This window comes from Hippichthys cyanospilos, chromosome 10 (assembly GCF_059441005.1).
Source record: "Hippichthys cyanospilos isolate Australia breed blue-spotted pipefish chromosome 10, RoL_Hcya_1.0, whole genome shotgun sequence".
NCBI lineage: Eukaryota > Metazoa > Chordata > Actinopteri > Syngnathiformes > Syngnathidae > Hippichthys > Hippichthys cyanospilos.
In genome coordinates, this window is record NC_142378.1 from 15384543 (window position 1) to 15410524 (window position 25982).

At 37.8% G+C, this 25982-nt stretch overlaps 2 protein-coding genes across 9 annotated transcripts; one reads left to right on the plus strand and one right to left on the minus strand.

The window, feature by feature from the left end:
* The first annotated feature begins 62 nt into the window (after positions 1 to 62).
* On the plus strand, positions 63 to 5229 carry mcoln3b (mucolipin TRP cation channel 3b). 2 transcript variants are annotated; one of them, XM_088426043.1, is made up of 14 exons: positions 63 to 163; positions 367 to 595; positions 686 to 853; positions 1109 to 1262; positions 1349 to 1421; positions 1501 to 1597; positions 2096 to 2195; positions 2278 to 2390; positions 2469 to 2618; positions 2698 to 2799; positions 3700 to 3822; positions 3948 to 4154; positions 4267 to 4394; positions 4886 to 5229. In XM_088426043.1, exons 2-14 carry the CDS (start codon positions 377 to 379, stop codon positions 4923 to 4925), a joined length of 1674 nt encoding a protein of 557 aa, XP_088282169.1. In that variant the 5' UTR covers positions 63 to 163; positions 367 to 376; the 3' UTR covers positions 4926 to 5229. The 2 variants fall into 2 exon arrangements, with proteins under 2 accessions (XP_088282169.1, XP_088282170.1); XM_088426044.1 differs by having other exon boundaries at positions 132 to 163; positions 524 to 595.
* gpsm2l (G protein signaling modulator 2, like) lies at positions 4717 to 25363 on the minus strand. Of its 7 annotated transcripts, none has more exons than XM_088426040.1 (16): positions 25239 to 25318; positions 16480 to 16535; positions 16314 to 16363; positions 15673 to 15808; positions 14191 to 14330; positions 11777 to 11900; positions 11512 to 11627; positions 10919 to 11074; positions 10404 to 10512; positions 9603 to 9756; positions 8927 to 9012; positions 8626 to 8808; positions 7949 to 8111; positions 7311 to 7496; positions 7111 to 7226; positions 4718 to 6332 (listed from the first exon to the last, which is right to left on the minus strand). In XM_088426040.1, the coding sequence occupies exons 4-16, from the start codon at positions 15682 to 15684 to the stop codon at positions 6165 to 6167; spliced, it is 1713 nt and encodes a 570-aa protein (XP_088282166.1). In that variant the 5' UTR covers positions 15685 to 15808; positions 16314 to 16363; positions 16480 to 16535; positions 25239 to 25318; the 3' UTR covers positions 4718 to 6164. The 7 variants fall into 7 exon arrangements, with proteins under 7 accessions (XP_088282162.1, XP_088282164.1, XP_088282161.1 ...); XM_088426042.1 differs by lacking the exon at positions 25239 to 25318 and adding an exon at positions 20664 to 20679; XM_088426041.1 differs by lacking the exon at positions 25239 to 25318 and adding an exon at positions 18557 to 18610.
* Positions 25364 to 25982: the final 619 nt, after the last annotated feature.

Below are 25982 nucleotides of genomic sequence, written 5' to 3' on the forward strand. Positions count from 1 at the left end.
CGAGAAAGGGTGTACCCACATCCGGACTTGAAGAGCCAATCAGCGTCTTTACCTATCATGACGCAGGAAATAGCATGGAGAGTTACCTGAAATTTTTACAGGTTAACAAGCGTTACTGGACACCGTCACTCATATTCTTCAAGTCAAACTGAACGTATAAAAGGTCAGTGTTAAACCACATCCTTAGATAGGAATGCGTTTTTTTTATATTTGACTTCCTATGCATGTTGTGGTAAACTAGACCTCGGCTAATGTAAAAAAAAAAAAAAGTGTATATATTCTCGAGCTCAAAAACTATAATCATAATATTTTGTTGGGTTGTTGGGGGGGGGGGGGGCGTTGCATTTTGCAAATTGTACTGCATAGCTATTCAGATATGGGTGAGTTTGGCGACATGTATGACGAACATGAGAGAGACTCACACTCCGTCGGGGAAGATCACGTGCATTATTCAATGGATGTGGACAATGTGGAGTATCTCAGAAGGAAAGTCAAATATTACTTCATGAACCCTTGTGAAAAGTACCACGCTCGTGGTCGGAAACCATGGAAACTTATTCTACAGATCATCAAAATTGCCATCATCACAATGCAGGTAGTTAAATGTACTCGTTATATGTTACATCCACTGTAGATTCAGATCAGTACTTATTTATGTATTTATTTATTTGGTTGTTTATTTCAGTTGGTGTCCTTTGGGCTGAGCAACCAGATGGTAGTAACTTTTAAGGAAGAAAACCTGATGACATTTCAGCATCTCTTCTTAAAGGATTATGTTGATGGGAGCACTGCAACATATGCCATTTACAGACAAGAAGATGTTTATGACCACATAAGATATGTCATTGAACAGGTAACTAAATGCTAACTTATAAATCCCCTTACTGAATTTGTATCACTTTAGTGGATGTTTTCCCCCCGACAGATTATTGCCGTTCTTCTTGCGTGAATGTAAATCATTCATGGGCCTGCATTATACTGCATGTTTATGTGGTTAAAGTTACAATGTTTTTGAACTTTGGACATACTCATTCATGCGCTAATCTAGAATACAAGTGTTGGATTCAACTGGTTTTAGGTTATAACTTGAATATAATTGCCCTCCCAGTATGAGCAGTTGCACAACATCACAGTAGGAAACCACGAATATCAGAAAAGCGGCTCTGTCTACACTCCGTTGTCACTGTGTCAGGACTTCTATAGGAATGGCAGCATCTACCCTGGCAATGACACTTTTGAAATTGATGCTCACGTGGAAACAGGTATTATAGATTATTCATTGCAGATGACCATATGTGCAAACAATTGCACACTGCACACAAAGTGATTCATGGTTTATGTCACTCAGATTGCATCAACATCTATCCAGTGAATCAGTCAGTACAAGACGTGCTCCCACGTTTTGAATTGCACTTTAAAAGGTTAGGCTAGGCTTCTCGTGCTCCGCTGCATCGTAATTCATAAAAATCTCTCACTTTGTGTATCGCTCTTGTTTTTCAGACTGCTCTCCGTCAAGATCTCGTTTGTGCTCAAAGCCATCAATTTACAGACAGTTCGACACAGAGAGCTGCCAGACTGCTATGACTTCAACCTCCTTGTGCGACATTTAGGACTTCATACTATTTGCATGCCTAAATATTAGTTTTAAGTCCTGTTGAATGAATGCGCTCCATTTCAATGTCATGGTTTCATGAAGTTAAATGCTTACTGTACACAATCTAGCTCGGTGCACTATTTGTACATACCTGAAGAAAAAGGCAACGTTTCGTATATTTTTGTGTTATTTTGCTTTTTAAATATGATTTGAACAAATAAAATAATCAATAAAATGAAACGCTTACATATAGGTGAGCAAATACTTTTCCGCTGACAGAGAGATGACCTTGTCTACCTTATTGGGATGATTGAGTGATTCAGTTGAGGACTATGAGGTCTAGCTTTGGTCTATGATTTAGGATGACGGCGGATTTAGTGAGATTCTTTTGGGCAAAGTGCAGTTTTTTATACAGCTCTTATATTGGCTCTTATTCGATTGTACGTGTACTTCATGTTGTAGCCGTTTGACTCTTGGATTATTAACCTTTCTGCCTTTCAGATTACTTTCAACAATGAAGCTCACAGTGGTATGATAAAGGTGGAGCTGGAAAACGATGTTGAGATCAACGAATGTCGAGACTGGAAAGTAACAGGAGCATGTACGTTCGCTGAGCTGAAATTTATATACAGTATGCTAAATTTGCGGATTGGAGTTTCAATCTAATTTCTTTGTACTGTCAGATGCTAAAAGCATATACCTGACTTTGGTGTTTGACTGCCTCATCATCATAATCTGCACGATTTCCTTCGCTCTCTGCCTACGCTCGGTGTTCAATGGGATACAATTGCAGTATGTAAGTCGACTCCGTTCGCGACTTCAAGCACAAACGGAAAATTTCACTGACAGTATTGCTGTATTTTGTTTTTCATAGGAGTACACACTCTTCTGCAAGAAACAGAGTGAGAAAGATGTTCCCTGGTCTGATAAGTTAGAGTTTATTAATGGTTGGTACATCCTGATCATTGCCAGCGATTTGTTGACCATCACCGGCTCCATTCTCAAGATCGATATTCAGACTAAGGTCATCTCCATGCAAATTTTCAGATCCCACCCATATTTGCTATTCCAAGTTAATAAAACAAAAGCCTTTATTTCTTTAGGTCCTGACAAGCTACGATGTTTGCAGCATTTTCCTCGGTGTAGGCACCATGTTTGTTTGGATTGGGGTCATCCGCTACATGGGCTACTTTCACAAGTACAATGTAAGAGAATTCAAATGTGGGCTTTTTGTGACTGGGATTATTTTATTACAAATACACTTTTTCCTGTGCAGTAATTCATTTGTTTTAAACGTTTTGTTTGTTTATTTTTTAAAAGATATATCATTCCGCCGTCAAATATTGTTTTCAAGCCAAGTACCCTCTTTCATATGAATAAAATAAAATAACGGTGAAAAACACTTTGCAAAGGAGTCAATATAACACACTTTAGCAATAGGTTGCTTCATGTTCCAATTAATTTCTTCTTAATTTGAAAGGAAACATTTACTGTCCCTCAAAGACTTATAAGGCATTCAATTAGTGTTGGTGATCTGCAGAAACCCTGATAAAATGTCTCCTAACCTCTGGAATGTCATCCCTTCAGGGGCACTCCTATTCCCATTTGAGAAACACTGCACTAATTGACTCTTTTATGGGATTCTGCCATCCAGTATATTTGGATCATAGAAGTAGTTGTCGAATGCTAAAAATGTATTTGTTTTGGTCTCATCTTGCTACCCAATCAAGGCAATCAAAGCTGGGCATGGATATTTTTGTCCATGCAGCACTTTCCTTGCATTGCGTGTTACCAGATAATTCAGGTGTGTCTTTTCCTGGAAATTGCCAGCACAGAGTTGTTTTGACCCATTTTGATGTTTTTGATTTGCACAATAGCCTGAGATCCCATCTTAAAATTTTATGTAAACACTATCTAAACATACTGTAGTTGTCATCCAAGCCACATCGTAGATATGATTTGCATTGAATTATGCCAATTACCTACATTGATATATAGCACACCTATATACTGATTTATGTAGTTTTCCTTGCTTTTGTGAACACTATATGAGGTAAACTTGTTTCCTTAAATAAGCTCACACAGGCATCTTATTTACTCCACAGATCCTCATCCTGACTCTTAGGGCAGCGTTCCCAAATGTTATCCGTTTCATCTGCTGTGCCGGAATCATCTACCTTAGTTACTGCTTTTGTGGATGGATCGTCCTTGGCCCATATCACGAAAAGGTAAAGCAGTTTGGAAGTGCGAATCAAATTTAAAATATAATTGAGACAGGCATACTTGAAGGTCTGCTGAAAATAGTCATCAAGCTTGATTAATCTCATCACATTTTCTTCGTTTTGCTCAAAAGTTCCGGACCTTGAATACTGTATCAGAGTGCCTCTTTTCCCTGATCAATGGAGATGATATGTTTCCCACCTTTAAAAACATGAGAAAGAAGAGCACCCTGATTTGGATTTTCAGCAGAGTCTACCTTTATACCTTTGTCTCGCTTTTCATCTACATGATCCTCAGTCTATTCATCACGATCATCACGGACACCTATGATACCATCAAGGTAATACTTCCCGTTTCCATTCATTCAACCTCTTTTGATCCTTCGTTCATCAAGAAATAAGCCTTCACAAAGATGCTTCCATAGCGTTCTCACATCAATGACTGATTTGTAGCAACAGCAGCTGAGTGGGTTACCTACGTCAGAGCTCCAGCGATTCCTGTCTGAGTGTAAAGACCTCCCAAATTCTGGAGTTTACAGGCTCAACAGGAATAATTGTTTCTTGCAAAGCTGCATAAACAAGTAGGTCAAAAACTCTCGTGCAGTTTTATGAGCGCCCTTTGAGTCTGATGTGTCCTTTGTTTTAGTCACACTTGCATGGAAACATTTTTGTAGCTCTGAGTTCACTAGTCATGTCTGTTAAATGTATGATGCTTTAAATTCCTACGATGATTGGCTATACAGAAAACTACAACTAAAAAAAAAAACGACCATATATTAGTTAATATAAATGACCGTTTTTATTTCATGTTGTTTCTATCCTTTTTTGTGAACCAACTGGGCAAGAGAATCCTGGTTTAAAAAAGAATAACAACAACAAAACAAACAAAGAAGCAAAGCCATAAAGCCAAATAAGCAACAATAGGGTGTACTGCAATCAATGTTCTAAAATCTCATGACCGTGGAATATACGTATTTCAATTCCACGTTGGAGGGGCCATAGAAATGAAACACGATGTTTTTTTGCCACTAGATGTCACTAAATCCATATTGTTTTTTGTTGTCATTTTTAGGTGCAGAGAACGTCACGATATGTTGACTTCTGATGAATAGTGCATTCACGTTATCGGAGCCTGAGTTTAGACTGACACTTCTTTCGTCCGTCCTTCTTTCCCACGTATTCTCTGACTCACAGTCTGCAAAGTATTAAATCATTTGTGAAGTATTTTAAGGACAAATGGGTGTGCACTTTTTCTCTCGAACAGGACAAAAATGTGTTGTATGGCAAAGATGTGTACAGAAAGAAATAATTATTTCAAAAGTTGTGTGTGTAATGATACAAAAAAAAGGATTCAACTCTGAAATATGAGTGAGATGTGTTTATGATGTCACTACAAATGGTTGTTGGTTCAAGAAATCATATATAAGAAAGCATGAGAATAAAAAGATTTTATTTTTTTCCCCTGGTGTTTTTTTTTTTTTGGAGACCTTATCCATATAAAAGTTTAAAACATTTTTCAAAAGTGAAAATCCCTTCAACAGTGTGGCCTCAATGAACAACCACCATTCATCATGGCACATAATTGTGGAGTATGAGCTTACAGAAGTCATGAATTTTCTTGAGATCATGTGCGGCCCCACTAGTTCAATCCTGATTAATTTTGCATTTGTGTTACTTGAATTGAGCAGCAAAATCCTCCCATTTTATTCATCTCAACGGGATGCCACTTCACCTTGTAATGTCACACTCATTGTCAACTGAAAATGACATCACTGTGTTTAAGGCTTCATCTTGCAAACATCACATGACCACATCGGATAACAGGAATGGATGAAAACGGGTGGATTTTCTGCATAATTTGTATTCCAAAAGCAGTATTGCACAATTAATCAAATAGTAGAAAAAAAAAAAAAAAAACACAATTAATCCAAATGGTATGACTATATTGATCCAAATGGATGTCTAAAGCGCGTGCATTGTTTTCGCACAACACAAGCTATAGTGTGTGATAGCGAGTGCCTTCCACTTTTAAGAGGGAATCGGCAAGTCAATGATTGCCTTTTTGGTTTCATTTTGGTCTTTTCATTCATTGGGAGAGGCAAATGCTGCCACTTGAGAGAATCTGCCATTTAGCTAGAAACAACAAGTCTTCAAGTGGAAGCTTTATATACATGACATTTCTCACTCACTACAATGCTTCCCATATGATTGGAGACCTTGAATACTTGACGTTTACAGTTCTGTTTTATATAAGGGACACAAGCTTAAGACAAATATTGTATAAAACACAACAGGAGGTCAGAAGTTTCATTTTGAATCCTAAATTAATAAAACATCGGAATAAAGTTGCATCAATCCGGTTTGGACTGAGTGACGTCAGATGGTGGCACGACCCGCTGTTCCTCCATCCTGTTTGACTGCGAACGCAAGATGAGACTAAAGAAATCTTCATCTGGGACAGTGGGTCCTCGAGTGGCAGAGGATGGAGCAGCACACCTTTGGTCATTCAGTCTGGAGCCCTTAAATAATGACACAAAACCATTATTAAAGCCGATTGATATACAGCACGTAAAAAGGTCTTCGTATCCCTGTACATTTTTTTTTTTTAAATAACAAACACGAGAGCAGGATGGATCATTTTAAGAGATTTTGTATGATCAACATGCCCTACTATATAATCTGCTCAACGCAATCCATGTGTTTTTGAAACCCAATTGCATTCAAACTAATTTTAAATGGGAGTCAGCAAATACGTGCCAGCTGTTCTATTAGTCTTTCCTTACAGTATGTGTTTTTGTGTTGAGAAGAAGTCTGAAGATTTTGTGCTAACACTGAGACTGATATTTTGATCGGTTATATTTGGTACAAATGCAACATTACTCCTTACCAAAAGCTTCTTACAGTCACAGGGGTTGCAGTCTCATGCTTTAGGGCTTTTTTCCCCCAGCTGGACCTGGGATTCTTGGTCAATGTGGAAGGTATTAAAAACAACTAAACTTTAGGCTTAATCAAAAGCCCTTACATAGTTCCATCAGGTGTGCACATTCAACATACATTTCAATATGATTGACTCTAAACAAAGTCACATCCCAGTTAGGAGAGGATGAATGCAATTGCGTCACAGGATGTCAGTTGTGTATAATGGCAATTGAACAGACAGGGGTGTGCAGCATTTTGATATCCCACTGTAAATGCATCCTTCACCATTAATATCACAAATTAATATGATCCTATTGATAAATGCTATTTTGAGTTTAACTACTGCTAAAATACATCAATTTATAGCCTTTTGCTGACCTGGCATTTAACCAGCATGTCAAAGAAGACATCGTCCCCCTCCAGCTGGTTAGTGCTGTTCTCGATGCAGCTGTAATGGGAGGGTGTGTGAGCTGGATCTGCACTGGAAATGGGGGCTGGAAGGAGCAAGCAGAAAAAAAAAAAACATTGCAGCAAAGGTGAACATGAGTGAGGAGTTTGGATCCCTTTTCCTTCATCACCTTGTGAAGGGTCTTGGTTTTCGCTTGAGGTGGAGGGTGTACCGGGCCGGTTGCAGGTGCTGAGTCTCAAGCCAGGAAAATGGCTCAGGCTGACTCGCTGGTCGTCCAGACGACGGGCCTGTGAGCTGGCCAGCAGCTCCAGGAAATGACTGGGATCCTGCAATGGTGCTTCGCAATCCAGTATAGCTAGAAACACAATCAGCAACAGTATATAAAATAAATGATAAATGGATGCTTGTATTTTTGCCAATGCGGTGGAGGCACAATGGGATTGCAGATAACACATGTGACTCATGACATAATTCTCAGGATTAAAATCAAAACACAAACTAATCCCTAATTGGATTTAGTTGCATCTCTAACAAATCACAGATGCAACGATCATCCTGTTGATGGCTCAAAAAGTGGACCACTTGAGCAATCAAGGTAGACTTGCCCGATTCTCAAAAGCACAGGCGTGGATTAAACTATGCCAGCGATACACAATATTTAATGGGACGATTTGTGCATATCGTTCTGTATTCACACCATAATTTTCCAGGTTAACAGACTATAAACTGTGATTGTGGAAGTGAAGAATACAATAGGTGAGTTCAATATGGTGTGAAAACAGATGCGGAACACAGGGGCAGACTTACATTTTCTTTCAGCTACAGGTGGGGTGGATGAGGGAGAGGAACTGGCAGGCTGATGGCTCGAGCCATCTAAAAGAGAGCACCTTTGGTCATCCATCCTGTTTCCCTGGAAACGGGAAAGGAGGTCGAAAAAGCCATCCTCCCCAATTGTGTCGTGTGACGTTGGCTACAGGAACCACGAAGAAAAAACATACGTTAAACCGAGTCACATGTGTGCCCTTTAGGTTTGGGTGCCCACAGTATGCGAACATTTACATAGCATAGAATGTGTGTTTGAAAAGTTGCAGAACTCGTGTGTAGTGTCAACTGCAATTTCCCAGAATGCTTTGCCGCATCTTCATGGCCTCCTGGGAGGATTTTTCATGGAGCCACCTCTACTCTTTGTCAACAAAAACGGGTCATCTCGGTGACCCTCATTGGAGATGATTTAGTTTAACAGTTCATACGTTTGTGCTTGATCTTTGTTTTTTTGGCGCCGCCTCTGGCCGCTGTTGATATTACATGTTAAGTGACATTGAAAAGGAAAATGTCAAAATTTGTAGTTTGGGTTTGAAAGACAGTTGTTACACCAGTCCTGGAACTTTTCTGACACAACTCATAATGTATATGGCAACATCACAAGACCGTTGCATTTGTCATAACAATGCCTGGGTGGATTACTCCGTTCAAAAGTACAGTACCTTAGGAGACGCCGGCGGGTCCAAATCAGGCACTGAGTGGTCCGACACGTTTTCAGGCTGATCTTTTGGAGATTTGCTATTTTTATGCTTCTTGCTTTTTAGTCGGTGAAAGAGGAATAGCTTCGTAGAAGCTTTTATTGTATTATTTTTTGAAGACCTTGAGAGTCTATCTTCCTCGCAGTCCTGGAAATTGCATTGGGATGTAGGAACATTAATTAACATCCAAAATTGTCACAGTGTTTGCCTACATCTATTGTTTTCAATCTGCTTCATTAATTTATACCATAAATGTTACACAAACCGAATGCAGCGATGAATCTCCAGTTTGAGTTGGACTCATGTCCAGAGTTTCTGCACTGTCTTGCCTCTCTGACGGTGACTTGATCCCTGAAACACATTTAGCCTAAATGTAGACGTTCAGACAGTACTTTTTCATCACATACAAGTATAATGGGTGCAAAGATAATCTAAACTAGGGATGCATGATTCTTATTGGACAGATACTGTACATAACTATCAGATGCCGATTCTATTGGTCCAATGTCAACAAAAGTGAACCAATGATGGATGGCTCAATTTTGTAACAAAACTCATTTGGTTACAGCCATTTTGAGATCCCAGACATCACAATTTGGTAGATATTATATTTTCCCCAAAATCTATTCAATTGCTTAGTCCGTGTTTTTGGTCAGTTTAAAGTGTAGAAAATGGCTCACTTTTTTTTTTGAAAATGTAATGCTAATGGATTTGAGAGTCTGCTGACAAATGACTCATTTGACGAGGTATAAGGTATGGCCCACCGCCAACAATACACATATACATTGCGATGATGGCTATCATGTCGGCTTGGAGAAGAAAATGTTTATGTATCAGTCAAAAAAAAAAATACCATGCATCTTAATATATATGCTAAATCAAACTTTTAACAAATCTTTTTTGGTAAAAGGATATACAGTAATTCATGAATGAACATTTACCTGACATGTTGAGGTAACTTTGGTGGCTTACTGACAGAGCAGTACTGTTAGTTTTGCTGAAGACATTGGAATAGATGTTGGACTTGAGACCCACAACTAGACGCAGGTCTGACAAATTCATCCGTGCAGTTGCCTCACCACTTTTGTCTCCAGTCTAGAGCAATAAAAAGATCAAGTATAACAGTAAGTAATACAAACAGAATACCTATCCTGTTTATACTTATTCATATAGGCTCGGGGATTTGGTGACACCACGATGTAAGATGTACATCCATTGTCTGAGCTTCTCATCCTCACTAGAATTGTGGCTCTGCAGGGGCCAATCCTAGCTGACTTTGGAGTAGAGGTGGGTTATACCCTGAACAGCCAATCTCAGTATCAAATGTACAGCAAAACTAAATTAAAAAAATAAAATTTAAAAAAAAGTCCTTTTTTCGGGACTTGGGCAAAAACTAGCTTTAGCTCTGATTTACACAAATAGATTTTTCTTTTGTTTGTTTCTTATACTTTTGTTCACTGTCCAGCCTTGGCTGGGGGAATTGGACTCTAATGAATGATGAATACATTTTAGTCATAATATACTGTATAGTTGTCATAGCAAAGACCAAATCTAATTGTATTTTAAAGAAACTGACTAAGCTCCATTATTTGGAAGACAGATTGTAAATATTCTGTAGAAGACATTTAGAGTTGTACTGTAACACTTGAGTGCTGTTCCCGCTTTGACTGGTAGGTGGGGATGTTGCTGCTTGCACAAAGACATACAGTAGAGGAAGGACGTAGTGAACAGTAATCACTCACCTCTTTGGCAATTTCCAGATGTTTTTCAGCAAAGTGCATAGCTTGCTCGTGGTTCCCCAGAGCGGTATGGGCATTTCCTAGACTCCAGTATGCCCTTCCTTCTCCGATCCTGAAGAAGAACACAGAGAAAAGCAGCTTGAAGTTAGATTGCGTATGACAGACGATTATTTAAACGAGAGAAAACATGCTTAAGATGACAACATTCAGCAATAGTAAAGATTCTAAACTTATTAACCACACATTTCATTTTTCGGCCTGTCCTTTTGGGAAACGTGTTGTGCCCATAATAAACTCAAGCTAATTAAGATTTGAACAAACATTTCCTGATTGCAACATCTGCTGAAGTGCTGTTGAACAAAGTAACAAGATTTAATTGGTCTTTTTTGTGAATGATTTCAGTGTTCACCAAGGAGGAGCTTACAACAAGCAATGTAGTCAAATGACCAGCAGTATACTTTTCCTTTTCCCAACTAGCCAGAGAAACATGACAAAAGAATGCACTGTATGGCCTGTACCTGTCGTTGAGGTCCTGAGCAATGACCAGATGTTTGAGGTGATAATCAATGGCTCTTTCATAGTCTTGAAGGAGTGTGTAGGTATTGCCCAGACTGTAACAGGCTTGGGCTTCCACTGCCTTGTCCTTCAAAAGCCTGGCCAGCTGCAGAGTCCTCCTTAGGGCAAACAGAGGGGCAGACCGGGTTAAAGAACGTCTCGGGTGGGTGCAGGAGAATGACAGTTATCCTATTTATTTTCCTCTATGTTTCATCCCTTTGTTTCAGAGGCTTTCTCTTTCATGGAACCGCTCCAGGAAGCATATTTTCACTAAACATCGATGAATGAGTTTTAGTGTTTCTATTTACTCTATTTCTCATCCCAATAAAAAAGTATGTTCAGGTAATCTAATGGATCATCCCATTTTCTCTATTTGTATCAAATACAATTCAAATGAGTGCTGCCTGAAGAGTTCAGTTGTGTTGCTCAAGCATTGTCATTTTCATTGACTTCAAGGTGCAGATACTAGTCGTATAAACAACAGAAGAAAACACAACTAGAAATGCGTATTTTGCTCTGCATAACCACATACAAAAAAAATAAAGGTTAAACTTACTTATAATGACTGGCAGCAACTTCAAATTGGCTAAGAAATATATGAGCATTGCCAAGGTTACAGTGTGCCCTCCTCTCAGCAGACTTGTCCCCAAACTCTTTGGCAATAAGAAGGCGCTGGAAAACCAAACCAATAAAAGAGTCAATATTAATGTTGATCAAAATTTGTTTTAATGCTTCACATCCTCAAGTAGGAAAGACAAGCAAAGGCACCAAGATCCTTAACAGAAAAAGCTAACTTGAGATGTAGCATGTGTGATTTTCACCTTTTCATGTGCTGCTACAGCAGTTTTGAAGTCTCCCAGCAGATAATAGGTATTACCAAGATTCCCATAGGTGCGACCCTGGGCTGCATGATCGCCCAACTCCTTCACCAAGCACAAATTTGCCCTGAAATTAGAGTTAAGATAAAGTGTGTTTACTTAAAGAGTATACTGTATTTCACCTCAAATATTAATGAATATCAAAAATCAAAAATTTGATTTTTTTTTTTTGCATTATATTACCAATCTAAGTTATTATGGATATGAGAATCTAATTATGTAAATGAAATATATGAAAACCCTAAGAATGTTTCCCTTTAAACGGCCCCTTCCATCATTACCCGTATTTTCCCCACAATTTTCTGCATAATATATGTCAAACTGAATCAGCAACATGGTTTAAAAATGCACCTGTGAGGTTTGGCATTCACATGTAACAAAACTTTGAAAGGGGAAAAACATGCAGAAAAAAGCGGATTACAATGTTGCATCAATATGACATAGGGTTGTGATTTTTCAAGTACATGCCCATTTTGTGGTTCAACTCAATCGGGGCTCTCTGGAATAAAAATGTGCTCATATTCATGCTGACACTTAGTGACCTCACAGCTGCAGAGCCAGGTCATTTATTTATTTTTTTGCATGATTTAAACAACACCTAAATTGTAGATTAATACTTAAAGGGACAATGTGTAAGATTGAGACTATTTTTCATTAAAAAAAAGGGATAAATTAAATGATTACACATTTCAAAAAACGTACAAATAAATGTGTTCTTAACGACCAACAGTATATTTTAAATATAATTGTAAGTCTGGTTATCATCAAATTATTTCGGAGGGAGTGGCACTCCTCCGGAGGCTGCCATGTCTGCTATAGCTATGGGCAACGGTAAATTCAGCACCTCCTGCTGTCCATGGTGAAAAACAGTCTAAATCTCACATATTGTCCCATAAAGTGATTGATATGAAGGAATATTGATGGAATCATTTGGTTAAGAAAAAAAAGGATGTTTTAGAATTTACATTAGATTTGCCCAGATAACATCTTTGAACATCTTGGTATTTTCTGCCAGCTTCAAGATGTGGATGAAGCTTTATCACATGGGATGACTTTCAGTTGACTGCTATGTATTAGCAGAGGTAATATCTTGAGCCTCTTGCTCTCTTATTGTGTTGAAGATCATTTGAATTTCAACGTGTTTACAAAATTTGAATGATACTTTATGTCTAGAGTGTGTGAAAGCTTAGTGGCCATTCTCTGAGTAATGTGCCAAACACAGCACAATTTCAAGCTGCTGAATTCCAACAAAGCAAACACAATACAGAGACATGGCAGCCAAAAGACACGCACATATAGGCAGCTACCAATCAGGGAAAATCTGTTTCATCAAATTAAAATAGGTTTGAGCCTTTGTTGGAGGACAACTTATTTATATATTGAATTTGTTTGAATGAAAAATAAAAATTCTGACCGTTGAAAATAGTTTGAAAAAGGGCCTCAAGCTCTTTTCCCATCTATAATAAATATTCTTACAAGCCTAATACACAGACACAAACTTAAATGCTCTCACAAACGTGGATGCAAATGTATCCAATTCATTCCAGTAGACATCAATTAAATGCAAAGTTTCGCTATTCATGGGCTGGTGCCCACTCCCCACAAATAAGGTCAACAATAAAAACTAGATATTTAGAAACATTGTTTTTTGGTTCACACAACGCAATGCATGGCACAACTAATTAAGTTACAGTAAGTTTGGCATATGGGTTTGTGTTATTAGTAATTGAATAGGTGTCATATTTGGGTATGCATAATTTATGCCGCATTATATATTTTTAAACAAACACCTAAATATTAACATGTGGTTTATTTTGAATGACAAGTCCACAGAATGACCCCATCAACACATTTTATGATATATATTTAAGGATAAAAGGTTACGTTGCAGGTTTATATGTAATGAATAATAACACCAGTCTTACTTGTATGCAACTGCTGTGAATGCTAAGCGGTATTAGAGTACAAAACGGTAAAAAGTTAATAAACAAATAAATAAAAAGGCAAATTTTGTCCATTTGGCAGATTCTTTTTTGTCAATGTTTGAAGGGCCATGATCAGCCAGCTGAGTGACGCTCAGGCCCTAATTCATACCATATGATACCTTTGTGCTGTACTAAAATAAGTCAATTTGTGAGTAAAGTGAAATGACATCCTCATTATGTCATTATACTATATACACATTTTTTCGTATGTTTGGCTGTGTGCCACAAGATTAAAATGCATATTTTTTGTAAATTTGTCATCTTATATTTGATATTATGCGAGTATGCATGGTTGCTACATTGCTTGGTGCTGCTATTTATGTAAAGAAAAAAAAGTAATCAGTTAAAAGACAGACTGTGGAACTAACTCACTCATAGTACTGAGAAGCTTTCCTCAAGGCGATCCTTGCTTCCTCTGGAAACTCTCCTGGCTCTGTCCCCGACCAACAGATGCTTTTGCCCTTGGCGTGGTAAACGTTCCCAAAATTATACAGTGCTCGGGCCTGCCCAACCTACAGCGTGCACAACAGATTTTCACTGATGGATGCCGCAGTGACCAGCAGTGTTGTAATAATACACTTAAAATACACTGACAGTAGACCTGCTTGCCTAGACTATTCGAATCTGTAACACAATTATAGAGTACACCCAAAGTGTCTTGCGGTAGTAATCACTGAAAACACTAAGAAAGTGATTCACATTTACAACTCGGAAATGAAAACGGCTCACAAAATATAGTATTTCAATTTAATTTACAAATCGCCATTATCATTATTGTTATCATCATCATTTTCAACGCATACATTTAAGAGTTGAAAGAGAGGGGATTTGACATTGTGTGCTCAAACAGCAATACTGTACAGAAAGAGTAATTTAGCAATGACACAGATAGGCATGAGTTGCAAACAAATATAGCTGAAAGAAATTACAGTATTCTCTTCAGTGGATAGAGGAATGGTTTAAGTACAACCATATGAAATACAAGCTAGAACTGCCAAAATAAAGCCTCATGCTTAGTGTGTCCATAAGTACTACAGGATTCTGTAGGCGTGGAAGCATCTGGGATGGATCTCCAGTCTGTGCGTAAGCGTATTACGGTCAGATGTGGAAATTTTACAATTCCCCCCCCCCCCCCCCCCCCCCCCCCCCCCCCTGAAAAGACAGCATGTGGGTTGGGCTCAAACAGAGATAGGACTGTCCAGACAGTCACCAAGCATGCATTCAGACCAGTCTAGGGATAGTTCAAGTCAACTATTCTGATGGTGCAATTTGTCCCACACGGACTTCTTTATCAACGTAAGAAACACAAGTTAAGGTTGTTGCGTATCATTTCACAATGACTTGGTGTGATTAGTGCCAAAGTTGCATTTTCAATATATTTAGGACAAAAACTGTACAGTAGTTTGAAGACCGGATGAACAGAGCCGGTTTAAAAATAAATAAATAAATAAATAAATAAATACAACAACAGACTACCTAGGTAGTCTAGGTATTTGATTTGGCAATATGTGTCAGGTTTACGTTACAGCTTTTGTTGTAGTGAATTACGGTTCACTGATCTGTGTAAGTTTTAGTGGTAACATTTGTCATCTTATTAAAATATTGCATTTACTAATGTAAACGTTTTGCGATCCAAGAATAGTGTGTTTGACAACCTGTGGACCACAAGTTACACTTGTAAAAGAGTCTTTAATGTCATACGTTACCATTATACACATTTTATTTATTTTTTTACTTTTGGCAACTGTATCTGCAGTAAGATGACTGTTTTTTTAAATAAATATGTGCAAACACACAATACTCAAATCATTACTTGAGGCATGCTCATAAATACAAACAATTATTAGTACCCACCTTGTCACACATGGCTCTGGTGATGTCTAAATGTCTTTGGCAACAAACCACAGCTTCATTATAGCGTCCTAAAAGCTTTAATGTGTTCCCAAGGTTGCCACTAGCCTTGGCCTCACCGATCTCATCGCCAATCGTCCTAAAAGATAAACAACCCAGTAATCATTAAAATTATGTAACAGTTTGATTGAAAAAATATATTTAGAATAGTTTTAGATTTGTTTTTTTTTTTTTTTTTGCGGAAAACTCCCCCATTCTGATTTCATGTATTATAAAAATGAAAGCTCATGATACTGAGCTGTAAAAGGTCAGCAGTCAAAAGTTATCTTGTGTAAAATTAATTTGATTATTTGTTTTGTACAATTCAGACTTTTAAAAACACGTTTTTGCTACATCACATGAGCTGAAGGCTCAGAAAACAATAAATTGCAGTTCAGTTTGTGAATGTCACATGACCCAAAGGTAAGCTGTGACTGGTCATTGCATGAGCCTTAAGCACAGGTGATGTCATTTTGAGTCGACAACCGGTGGAAAAATAACTTGGCTATCATAAATAATTATAGTCAAAATATATTCTTTTTTATTGCTGAAAATGGCTAAGAAAGTGGGCTATTTCTTTAAAGTTGTATACTGTAACTTCCTACCTTGTAAGTGTGAGATCATGCCGATGGTACTCCAAGGCTTTGTTATACTCCTGCAAGTGAAAGTATGCATTGCCAAGCTGGCTATAGATGGCGCTGAGGATTTGGAGGTCCTCAGTTCCAACCTGGATGGCAGACTCGAAAAAAGATACTCCAGCGCGATAATTACCAGCCTTACAGAGCCTTTCCCCTTCTAGGGCCAGGTCCAGACATGAGGACTCCATTCTGCAGGAAAAAAAGGACATGTGATAAGTTGTGAACGATGTTTCATAATCATTTTCTTTTAAAAGAACATAAGCTTTTGTCACCTGCATGTAATTTGCAATACGTCGTTATGTCGTCATACACAAAGTAAATAGTATAGCTAATGATGTCAGAGGAAACTAAATGCATAAAATATTCACTGATTGTTTCAAGCTTTTTAACAAGAAGACAGAATGCAAAGTAGATTTTCCAAAATACAACTTAATAAGTTGAGTATTTTTTTAGACCTATTAGCCTGGCCAGATTTGACCCAAATTGTAATCATTGTTTGGGGGCAATTTGTCTGGTGGGTGTGGTCTTGAGCAAAAACAACTTTAACACATCTGACAAAGCACCAATGTCGAGGAATCTTTTCTACTCCATCAATGACCATCAGACTTACCATGCAATAATTATTATGCATGTCATTTAAGTGTTTAACAATATTAATATATTTCGTTTATGTTTTTTATATCTTTGTTGATGGTAACATGAATAGTCAGTTAAAACAACAGTTAACATTTTTCAGGACTTAAGACTTTGGAATAAATCCAAAAATCACACCATATGAAAAGGTTTAGTACATGGAAGAAATGTATAATCAAGGTTTTTATCGGCTTAAAATGCTGATGACAGACAATTGTTGACGGGGTAAAACGCTCATTCCATAATCATGCACCCACATGGCCAAAAAGAGGCATGAAAGGGGTTTGAAATTGTTGAATTGTCCTGTAGATGGTGTACCCCCACTAAAGACCCAAATGCATTGAAACTCAAAATGTAGAGCAGAGTTTTCAAATATTATGATACATTAGCTCAAACCCCACCAACCCAAAAGGACCTCCAATATGCTAAGCAAATATATTGCGTCATTCAAAGATCCACCTTTAAAAGTCTAAAATCTTACCAAATATGACACTTTAGGTTTTAAGTGTAGATTCTAATAGACATGCTCAGAAAATGCATACTATATATGTAGCAATAAAGGTGTGTATCTACGGTACCTTTAAAAAAAACAATTATCGCCTCCAAATACAAGCCCAAATTCAGTAGTACCTTAACTTTGAAGCATTGCAACTCAAATTCCAATTGAGCTCGGAAGCTAAAACTTCAGATTCTTTCATTTGACATCATAAGACACTAACAGAATTCAAATTTGGCAAGTTGCGAGATGCCCGTAGGGAGGGGATGTGATGTCACCCTTACTTGATCTGGTTTTGACCAGCACAAGCTATACTGACAGCAATTTTTTAGCCAGAGTACCGATCCACTCACATCCGAAAATCCAAACCAATTTTCCAATTCAAATTGTTTTTTCATTACAACCTTAAAATACACATTTATACAAATACACATATCTATATTAGGGCTGATATATTCAGAATTTTTCATCATTGTGTAAGACTACATTTTATATATAAAAAGTACTAAAGTTACCGGTACTCAGTACAGGTGAGTACTCAAAGAGGGAATACTCTTTCTGGTATCGGTCTGGAAAAAAAAAGTTCTATTAAATAGTCTTTGGTATTTACATACAGTATTGTATATACATGCTGTGTACACATACATATATGTAGGTATATACCATTATGCATATGCACAACATAATTAGGTTGAAGAAAAAGCATATTATATATTTTGGGGAAATTCTATTAAATGAGTCCACTTTAATAACACACAGCATTTAATTTAATAAAATGCAGGGTTGATCACCAAACACAGCCAGGTGACTGGAAATGATCTCCGATGAGAGTTGTGAACTAATAATGCATTGTGCATCAATTATTGATTGCAAGAAAACATTTTTCAAGTCTTTATCCTTATCTTGCATCTGCTTACTTATATTTCATGAAAACACATCATATGCAAACAGAGAAGACCTATTCACCTCCATTTAAAAACATGAGTACGATTGTGTTGATAGAAATGCTCATTCACATATTTACGAGACCAAAGTATTACTCAGTCAAGTCAGAAACTTATCCATCGCTGGAAACACATACCTGTTGTTTCTTCCCATTCTGATGCAACTAAGGCAGTCTGATATGAAGGACATTTCAAGCTTCCCTGTCTATGAAGCAAATACAGCTCTTTTGAAACAGCACGCTTGGCCTTCACTTCCTTCATGTGTATACACATAACGGAATCACAATTTCCCAAAGTCATAGAGAGAACAAAGACACAGCTCTCCTAAATCAGCTACTGCCATCCTAAATGGAGCTCCGCTATCCTGCGGTAACAGCAAAACAAAAGGACTTAATCCGCTCAGTGCTCACATAGGCCTTAATGGTCCTTGCCAGGGACAGAGCGGTGCTACGTAGACAGCAAATTCAAACCGAGTTGTTACAAAGCAGAAAAGATAAATCCAGCATTATCAGCAACTATCATGAACAGGTTGTTTCTCTCACTTACTTTACTGAACACTAACCAGCATATCTAAGCCTAATGATGGTTTGTGTCACTTCCAATTAAGTCAGATCTCAGTGGTAATTATAGCTACTTTAAGTGGCTCCAGTCAACCCTAAGGCTATTTGCTCAACACTCCATGAAATAATCATTCAACAGCAGACATCTAGGGGGACTACTACTACTAGTACAGACCATTCAAAATTAATCGATCCACACAATAAAACGGACATAAATGACAGTAATGTATTGGTAAATAGGCTTACCATAGGGATTTTGAAATAAGTGGCTGGTGTATGATTTCTTGTCACTCACGCTCATTGAACCAAATGTCTTTTTCTCAATTTTAGTGTAGGGACCAATTTGGCCACTGGGTGGAGAAAACACACCAGTTCAATCAAGAATGCTTTTTGCTAATTGGCAACTGAGTGGGGTTGACAATGAAAATATTGCATTACTGCTGATGTTCGTGTACATTTTTTGGGGATTGCCTTAGCGAGAGTCACCAACCACTTTAAAGCCAGAATTCCTTTCGGCCTGTTCAACAATGGAGGTGTGAAACATGGTCCATGACGGAATTATGTTATTTGCCTCCCACAGAGAACTGCTAGGATCATAGCGGCAATAGTACAGTATATTCTTATAACATTACAGCAATTCGGTTAGGTTTGGTCAAGTTGCTCGGTGCTTAGGGGGGCCGCGGTCTGACAGCAAACATACTTCTGAGGCCTTGTCTACATGTAGCTGAGGTTCTACCAAACTGCCGTTGAATGTCTCCAGTTTGCCCTATTTGTTATACATGGCTGGGCTTTCGTGGTTGCGTGTAACAAACTTAAACTGGAGATTTGCGTCATCATACTACTCCTATTCCCGCCAAAGACACAAGATACCGGTGAGGTCAGCGCCGGAAGTTTTTTTCTGATTGAACAGTACTGATGCCTAGCAAATTAGCATGCTTATAAATGAATGAAACCACAAAGTGCTGGATTCGTGTAGGAGCGATTTTTTAAAATAAACAATGTGCACAGAGGTTTTTTTTTTACACACAAAGAGGGGGAGAGCATGTAGATTTGGCTACATATATTGTATATGAGGCCTGAGTTAAAAAAAAAAAAAAAAAAAGCCTGCATCATTGTTGTGACATGGACGCTGAAAAAAACTTTTGATCATGAGTCACAAAGACATTGAACCGGTTTATTGGTGCAACCTAATAACACAACAGGCAATTCCAACATGACCACTAGCGTCTGACTTGAGTGTCGGCTTGCCCTACAGGTTAGTCTGGGATTGTAAGCAGAGAATGGAATTTATCCGAAGAAACTTTGCCATGGGTTCTGACTTTGGCTTGTCTCTGCTTGTGTACAATAATACCTAGGCTTACGAGCAAAAAATAGGTTTCAGATGATGTAAACCTTATCACAACAATAGCCACCTGTTATCACATGCATATTCTCACAATTGTTTCAGATGTATCGTGATCCCTCGTTTTTCACGGTTAACTGGAACCTCACCCCCCCCCCCCCCCCCCCCCCCCCCGCGCGATGCGAAAACTGCTAAGTACCCCCCTCCCCCACTGGCCTTAAAAAAAAAAAAAATGAAGTCTTCATTCTATGCATATTATTATTATCAAGACAAATATTACTGCAGTACACATATTTACTTAAATCTTAATTATTAAACCTTCTACAGTAACTGAACAGTTACCCCTTTCCATCCTTTGAAGTCTCGCGGCAGCTGCGGTCATATTAGCGATTTAATCAAATCTGCACATGATCAAACATGATAACGAGAGTTTACACTTGAAGTACCATTTTATTAGAAACTAAATCTAGGTAAGAGCTTTCCAACATTCTGATGTAGGTCTTTGCTTCTCTTTCCTAGTCCCTCATTGGTCGATGGTCGCGCCGGGAGCCAACTGTGTCTTATAGACGACCTTATAGTGACTTGAAAGACACTCAAACCTGATTTAGAGAGGAAGATTGGCACTTTTATAAGACATGCGATTGGCTCCCGGTGAGACTATCGACCAATGAGGGCAAGAGTTGTAATCGACTCCCGCCCCACCTCTTGCTTGATATTCACACCTGGACGTGCCGGTCGTAAAACACGCAAGCTGGTTCTCATCCAAGACAGAGGAGCGAAGACCTTCACCGGACCGTTGGAAATCTCTTGCCTAGATTTTTTTTTTATAATAAAATGTAGAGATTTGACTTTAATTTGACTTCTGGGCTATGCTAAAATGACCGCGGCTGCCGCGGGACTTCAAAGGATGGAAAGAGGTAACAATTAGGTTTAATAATTTAAGTAAATATGTATGCTGCAGTAGTTCCACATCCGTGGCAATTGCATTTATGGTTACCTCGTCTGTCTGGCATTCAGGAAACTGACAAAGCACTTCTCTCAGCAATATAGCCCCACCCAAAAAAAAAATACAATAAAAATCCACAATGCACTGAGGATGAGGCAGAAAGTAGCAAGGGATCACTGTAGAATGACATATTTAGATTTGATCTAACAACTTCCTAATGTGAATAAATTGCCAAATAAGTGTACTTAAAGAACGGCAATACCAAAGTATGCTAAATTTCACAATTTACACTCCACTACAGTATTTGTGTAGTGGGTGGAGAAACCAAGACAAAATTTATTCAATACTGTACCAAGACAACATTTATTCATTACTGTAAGTATTTCTCTTTGTGTATGGCTTTTCTAATTGTGCTAGACATGAGACTACGTCCCTGGTAATGAGATAAATGGTGATACGTCTTACCAAGAAAATTTTGATAAATGACAGTAATCTCAGGAGACTAAACAGCATCATCTAAATTTCGGATTGCTGACACCTGTCATTCACAAATGATAAGTGGCCTCCAGTACATTATACAATCCAAGAAAATCCTTATGAATTTATGTAAGGCTCGATTTCATTTTTTCTTTGAGGAAAAGTTTAGCAAATCAATGGCTCGATGGGAAGAGCAGATTATGATGAACAATTTTTTTACATTTATTTCCAGGGTCAATAAGCAAAGGTTGAAAAAAATATATATGCATGTGTATAAAAATCCATATTCGTAACAGGCAGTTGAACATAGAGATGCAGCAATTGAACATTTCAAAATTTGAGGTTTTTACTGAAATTGGATAACTGTCATTGGACAAACAATGTTTTTTTTAACAAATTCATTTATTAACGGATTTTATACAATCAGACGTTTTTAGCTCTTAAATTGTGCAACTGTATTTTCTTTTCTAGAAAGATTTTTAGTGGGACAATGTGAAACAAAAACAAACCTCAATTAAATTTGTATCAAAACATAAGACATTATTAAATAATTACAAAAAGACAAAACAAACAACCGTTGCACCACCTCACTTGAAAACCAAGCATTTTAACATGCAACATAACACAGTAGTAGATCAGTACCCTTGTCTTTATGAGTTTAGATCAGCTGAATAGGAATAACAAATATTCTTCATAATACCAGATGTTTTGGAAGTGTTCAACCAAAAATGAAGCTACCTCCAGAGGAAACAAATACTATAATTTCTCCCATCTGGCTTCCACAAATCCAGATGAATATCTTTTGTCCAGTGAAATGATTGCCGAAAAATAGTTGTGATGAAACTGTAATTTAGCAACAATGGAAGCACGGTTAAAATAACAATGACTGAATGATGTACTGACAGTGGCCTGGTTCCTGGTAAATAATGGACCGGCAATATTTACTAATGCGCTCACATCTGATTATATGTTTAAAGTGTTTGTAATGTTTTAAAAGCGGTTTAAAAAAATATTTAAAAGTCCATTAAATTTGATAAAAGCGTGCTTTGAGTGTAATCAAGTAGGATATTTCTTCTACATTGCTGATAAAGGAAAGGAGACTGCGTGCATACTGTGTGTGTGTAGTTTATTGTTTTGCTTTTTATTAGTTTTAAAACAATATTATGTTATTTATATAATTTTAGTCAACCACAGGGTTTCTGGAATGCAACACCTGTGATAAAAGAGTGACTACTGTACTAAAAATATTGGTCAGATTTGTGAACATATGACAGTGATCCTCAAGTAAACGCTTCAAATACTTGAGGACAGATTGTGCTATCTTGGGTAGTGGATGCAGGGATTGGATTCAGGCAGAGCTAATCTTGTGACTGCTGGACACCCCCAAAACTTGGAAATTCCCAAATTAAGTATCTTGTCATCTGTAAACGATGCTGCAGACAGCAGGGTATTAAATGAAAATAAATAAACAACGATACATCTATAACAGCTTAATTGATTGATTTTAGAAAGTCACAATTTTGTTTTATACCAGCTATACAACGACATAAAAGGCATTCTATTCTATTTCATTTTATTATTTTTAGTACATCAAAGTTGAATAATTTCAAAGTGGCCTTTGATTTTTCTGTGCCCAGTCTTTGGAGGAAAATATTCACATACCTCCTATTTAGTGGTCAATCTATGAATAATTTGGTTGGTCGTATACTCTAAATCACAGGTGTCAAAGTCAAGGCCCGGGGGCCAGATCCGGCCCGCCACCTCACTTTTGTGGCCCTTGAAATGCTGATGTGACTTCAGGTTTCTGACTAAAATACCAAAATTGCAAGATGTCTTTAACTTTTAAAAATTTGGTGGAAGAAAAACAAACATTTTCTTATTCTCTATTTGAATCTATTTGAACAGTTTTTGCCAGCTTCTGATATCAAATCTTGGTAAATGTGTGATCAACACACATAAAACATATTTGAATTCACAGTTATTCCGGCCCTTTGACAGAAACTATCACTACAATGCAGCCCAAAATAAAAAATTGTTTGACACCACTGCTCTAAATCAAGAGTATAACAAATGATCTGGTCTTATTGATGTCTTAATGACAGCCCTGTGAAATATAGCTTTAACTATACATATGTTCCAACTGAGTGAATTCACAAATTGCAAATCATTCTTTTGGATTTGCAGATTGTTCTGCTATGATGTCACCCAAGGACTGTGCTTTCAGCCAAAAAAATCCAGCTGGTTATTGTTGTTTAACTCCCTATTGTTGACTGCTTAGTTAGGGAGTTGTTTGAAAGCTTAGCGAACAAAACATCTTTTGAAAAGTGAATGTTTTTGAAAAGAAAAGAACCTATAATCACACAGACAATGTTCAGGCACAAGTTTTGCACTTCCACTAGCAAATGATCCACGTTTTCAACTAGTCGTTAAGGAAAAGGGGAATATGAGTCCAACTAGCTTAGTTGTTTTGTTTTAAATAAATCAAGTGACTGAATATGAAAAAAATCTAATCCCATTCCCAAACCTTACATCTGTTTAATGTTTGCAGGTAGAAGACACTCAAATGTAAAGGTGAAGTCGTGAATTTGCGTGTATCCCAGACTACAAGACACAATATAGATTTCTGAAGTGTATACGCTACAGTATAGTACTGATATACATTTAAAGCTCAACATAAATATATTATTTTACCGTTTTTAAGGCCTACAGGTTGATACAGCTATAGATTAATACAGTAGCACAGCAACTATTGAGGAAAGAAATGAAAAAGAACTGCAATATAAATATACTATGTAACATGTATATATTAAAAACTATATTTGGCATCTTTAGCCATAATAAGCATTTTAATATGTACAGTATACGCCCAGCCAACGCCTAAGGGAACGGAGAAGTGGTGCGCTCTTGAGACTTTAGGGGAAAAACACGAAACAAGTAACGGAGAGGAAAATCCGATATACAGTAAATCCATGGGCAAGGTAATGAAAAAAATATGACGTCACATAATGGGAAGGTATTAAGAGTGACAAATGAACACTGTATAACTCAGTAAAATCCGATCATCTCTCAAGAGCGGTTGATCCTCTTGCTTACAAATGGAAACTTGAAAGATGACTAAACTTTCTTTGTGACAGAGAAGTGTGAGTAGACCAGATTGACTGTCTTGAGTGACGATTGAGTGGCTGAAAATGACGTCGAGTAGCTATTGAGTCACCCCTGTATGCATGACATTATCTTCCCGTTTGACTTTGAATCATAGAGAAATGTTCGAGCGCCACCACTCAAAACAAACAAACAAACAAACAAACAAAAAACAAGACGTAAATTGTAACGTGGAAACAAATTAACGGCACCTCACAGGGTCATTTCCACGCGATGGAAGGACTAAGAGCTGCACTTTAAATTTCAACTAAACACGCGTTAGTTAATTTACCTCAAAATGACACGCGCGGCGATAGTTTAATCGTAACTTCTGTAATCCGAAGTGCGTTTACCTTTATTGTTGTAGTCCTCGAGAGTTGTATTTTCCCAGGTGTTTACATCGAGAGTTATCCGTTCATCTGGGAGGAAGACGACTCCTTTGGCTCGGGAAGCAGAAGTTTGGAAAGCCACTCCTCCCACCTCCCGAAATCTGCTTCTAATTTTGAAACCCAGTCGTTGCGTTCATGGACTATCGGAAATATTGCTACTACACACGTAGGGATTTGCTTTCAGAAAGGCAAAGTCGCGTGGAAATAAAAGTAACAATTTACTACAGTAGCTCCACAAAATTCGACAACTTAAAACTTAACCCTGTAGAAATATCGGCGTTAGATGCCATTGGAAGAAACGCAAAGATCTCTGCCGCCCCCCGCAGGACATTCAGTGCACGCTGCAAACAGACGTGGAAAGACACCTCAGTACAGTCATACAATACTCACGCAACATTCCGGGAATGATCGGCTATTGGAAAAATTTCAGAAGAAAGAATGGAAATGGTGAAAACTAATCAATGACATTTTACATCAAGTATTGTGATAGGTGCCGTTCTTACAGAATAATTGCATCGAAGCACAATTGACTTGACGCTATAAAATCTCAAATGTTTTAATCATTATAAAAAATAAAAATATATAACATTTAAACTTTAAGATGCTGGAGCCTATCCCAGCGGTCTTTGGGCCGTAGGTGGGGTACAGGTTGCCACGTCACTCTTTTTGGTGGTGCAAGTATTGTTTTTTTCCCCTAAAAAGTGATTT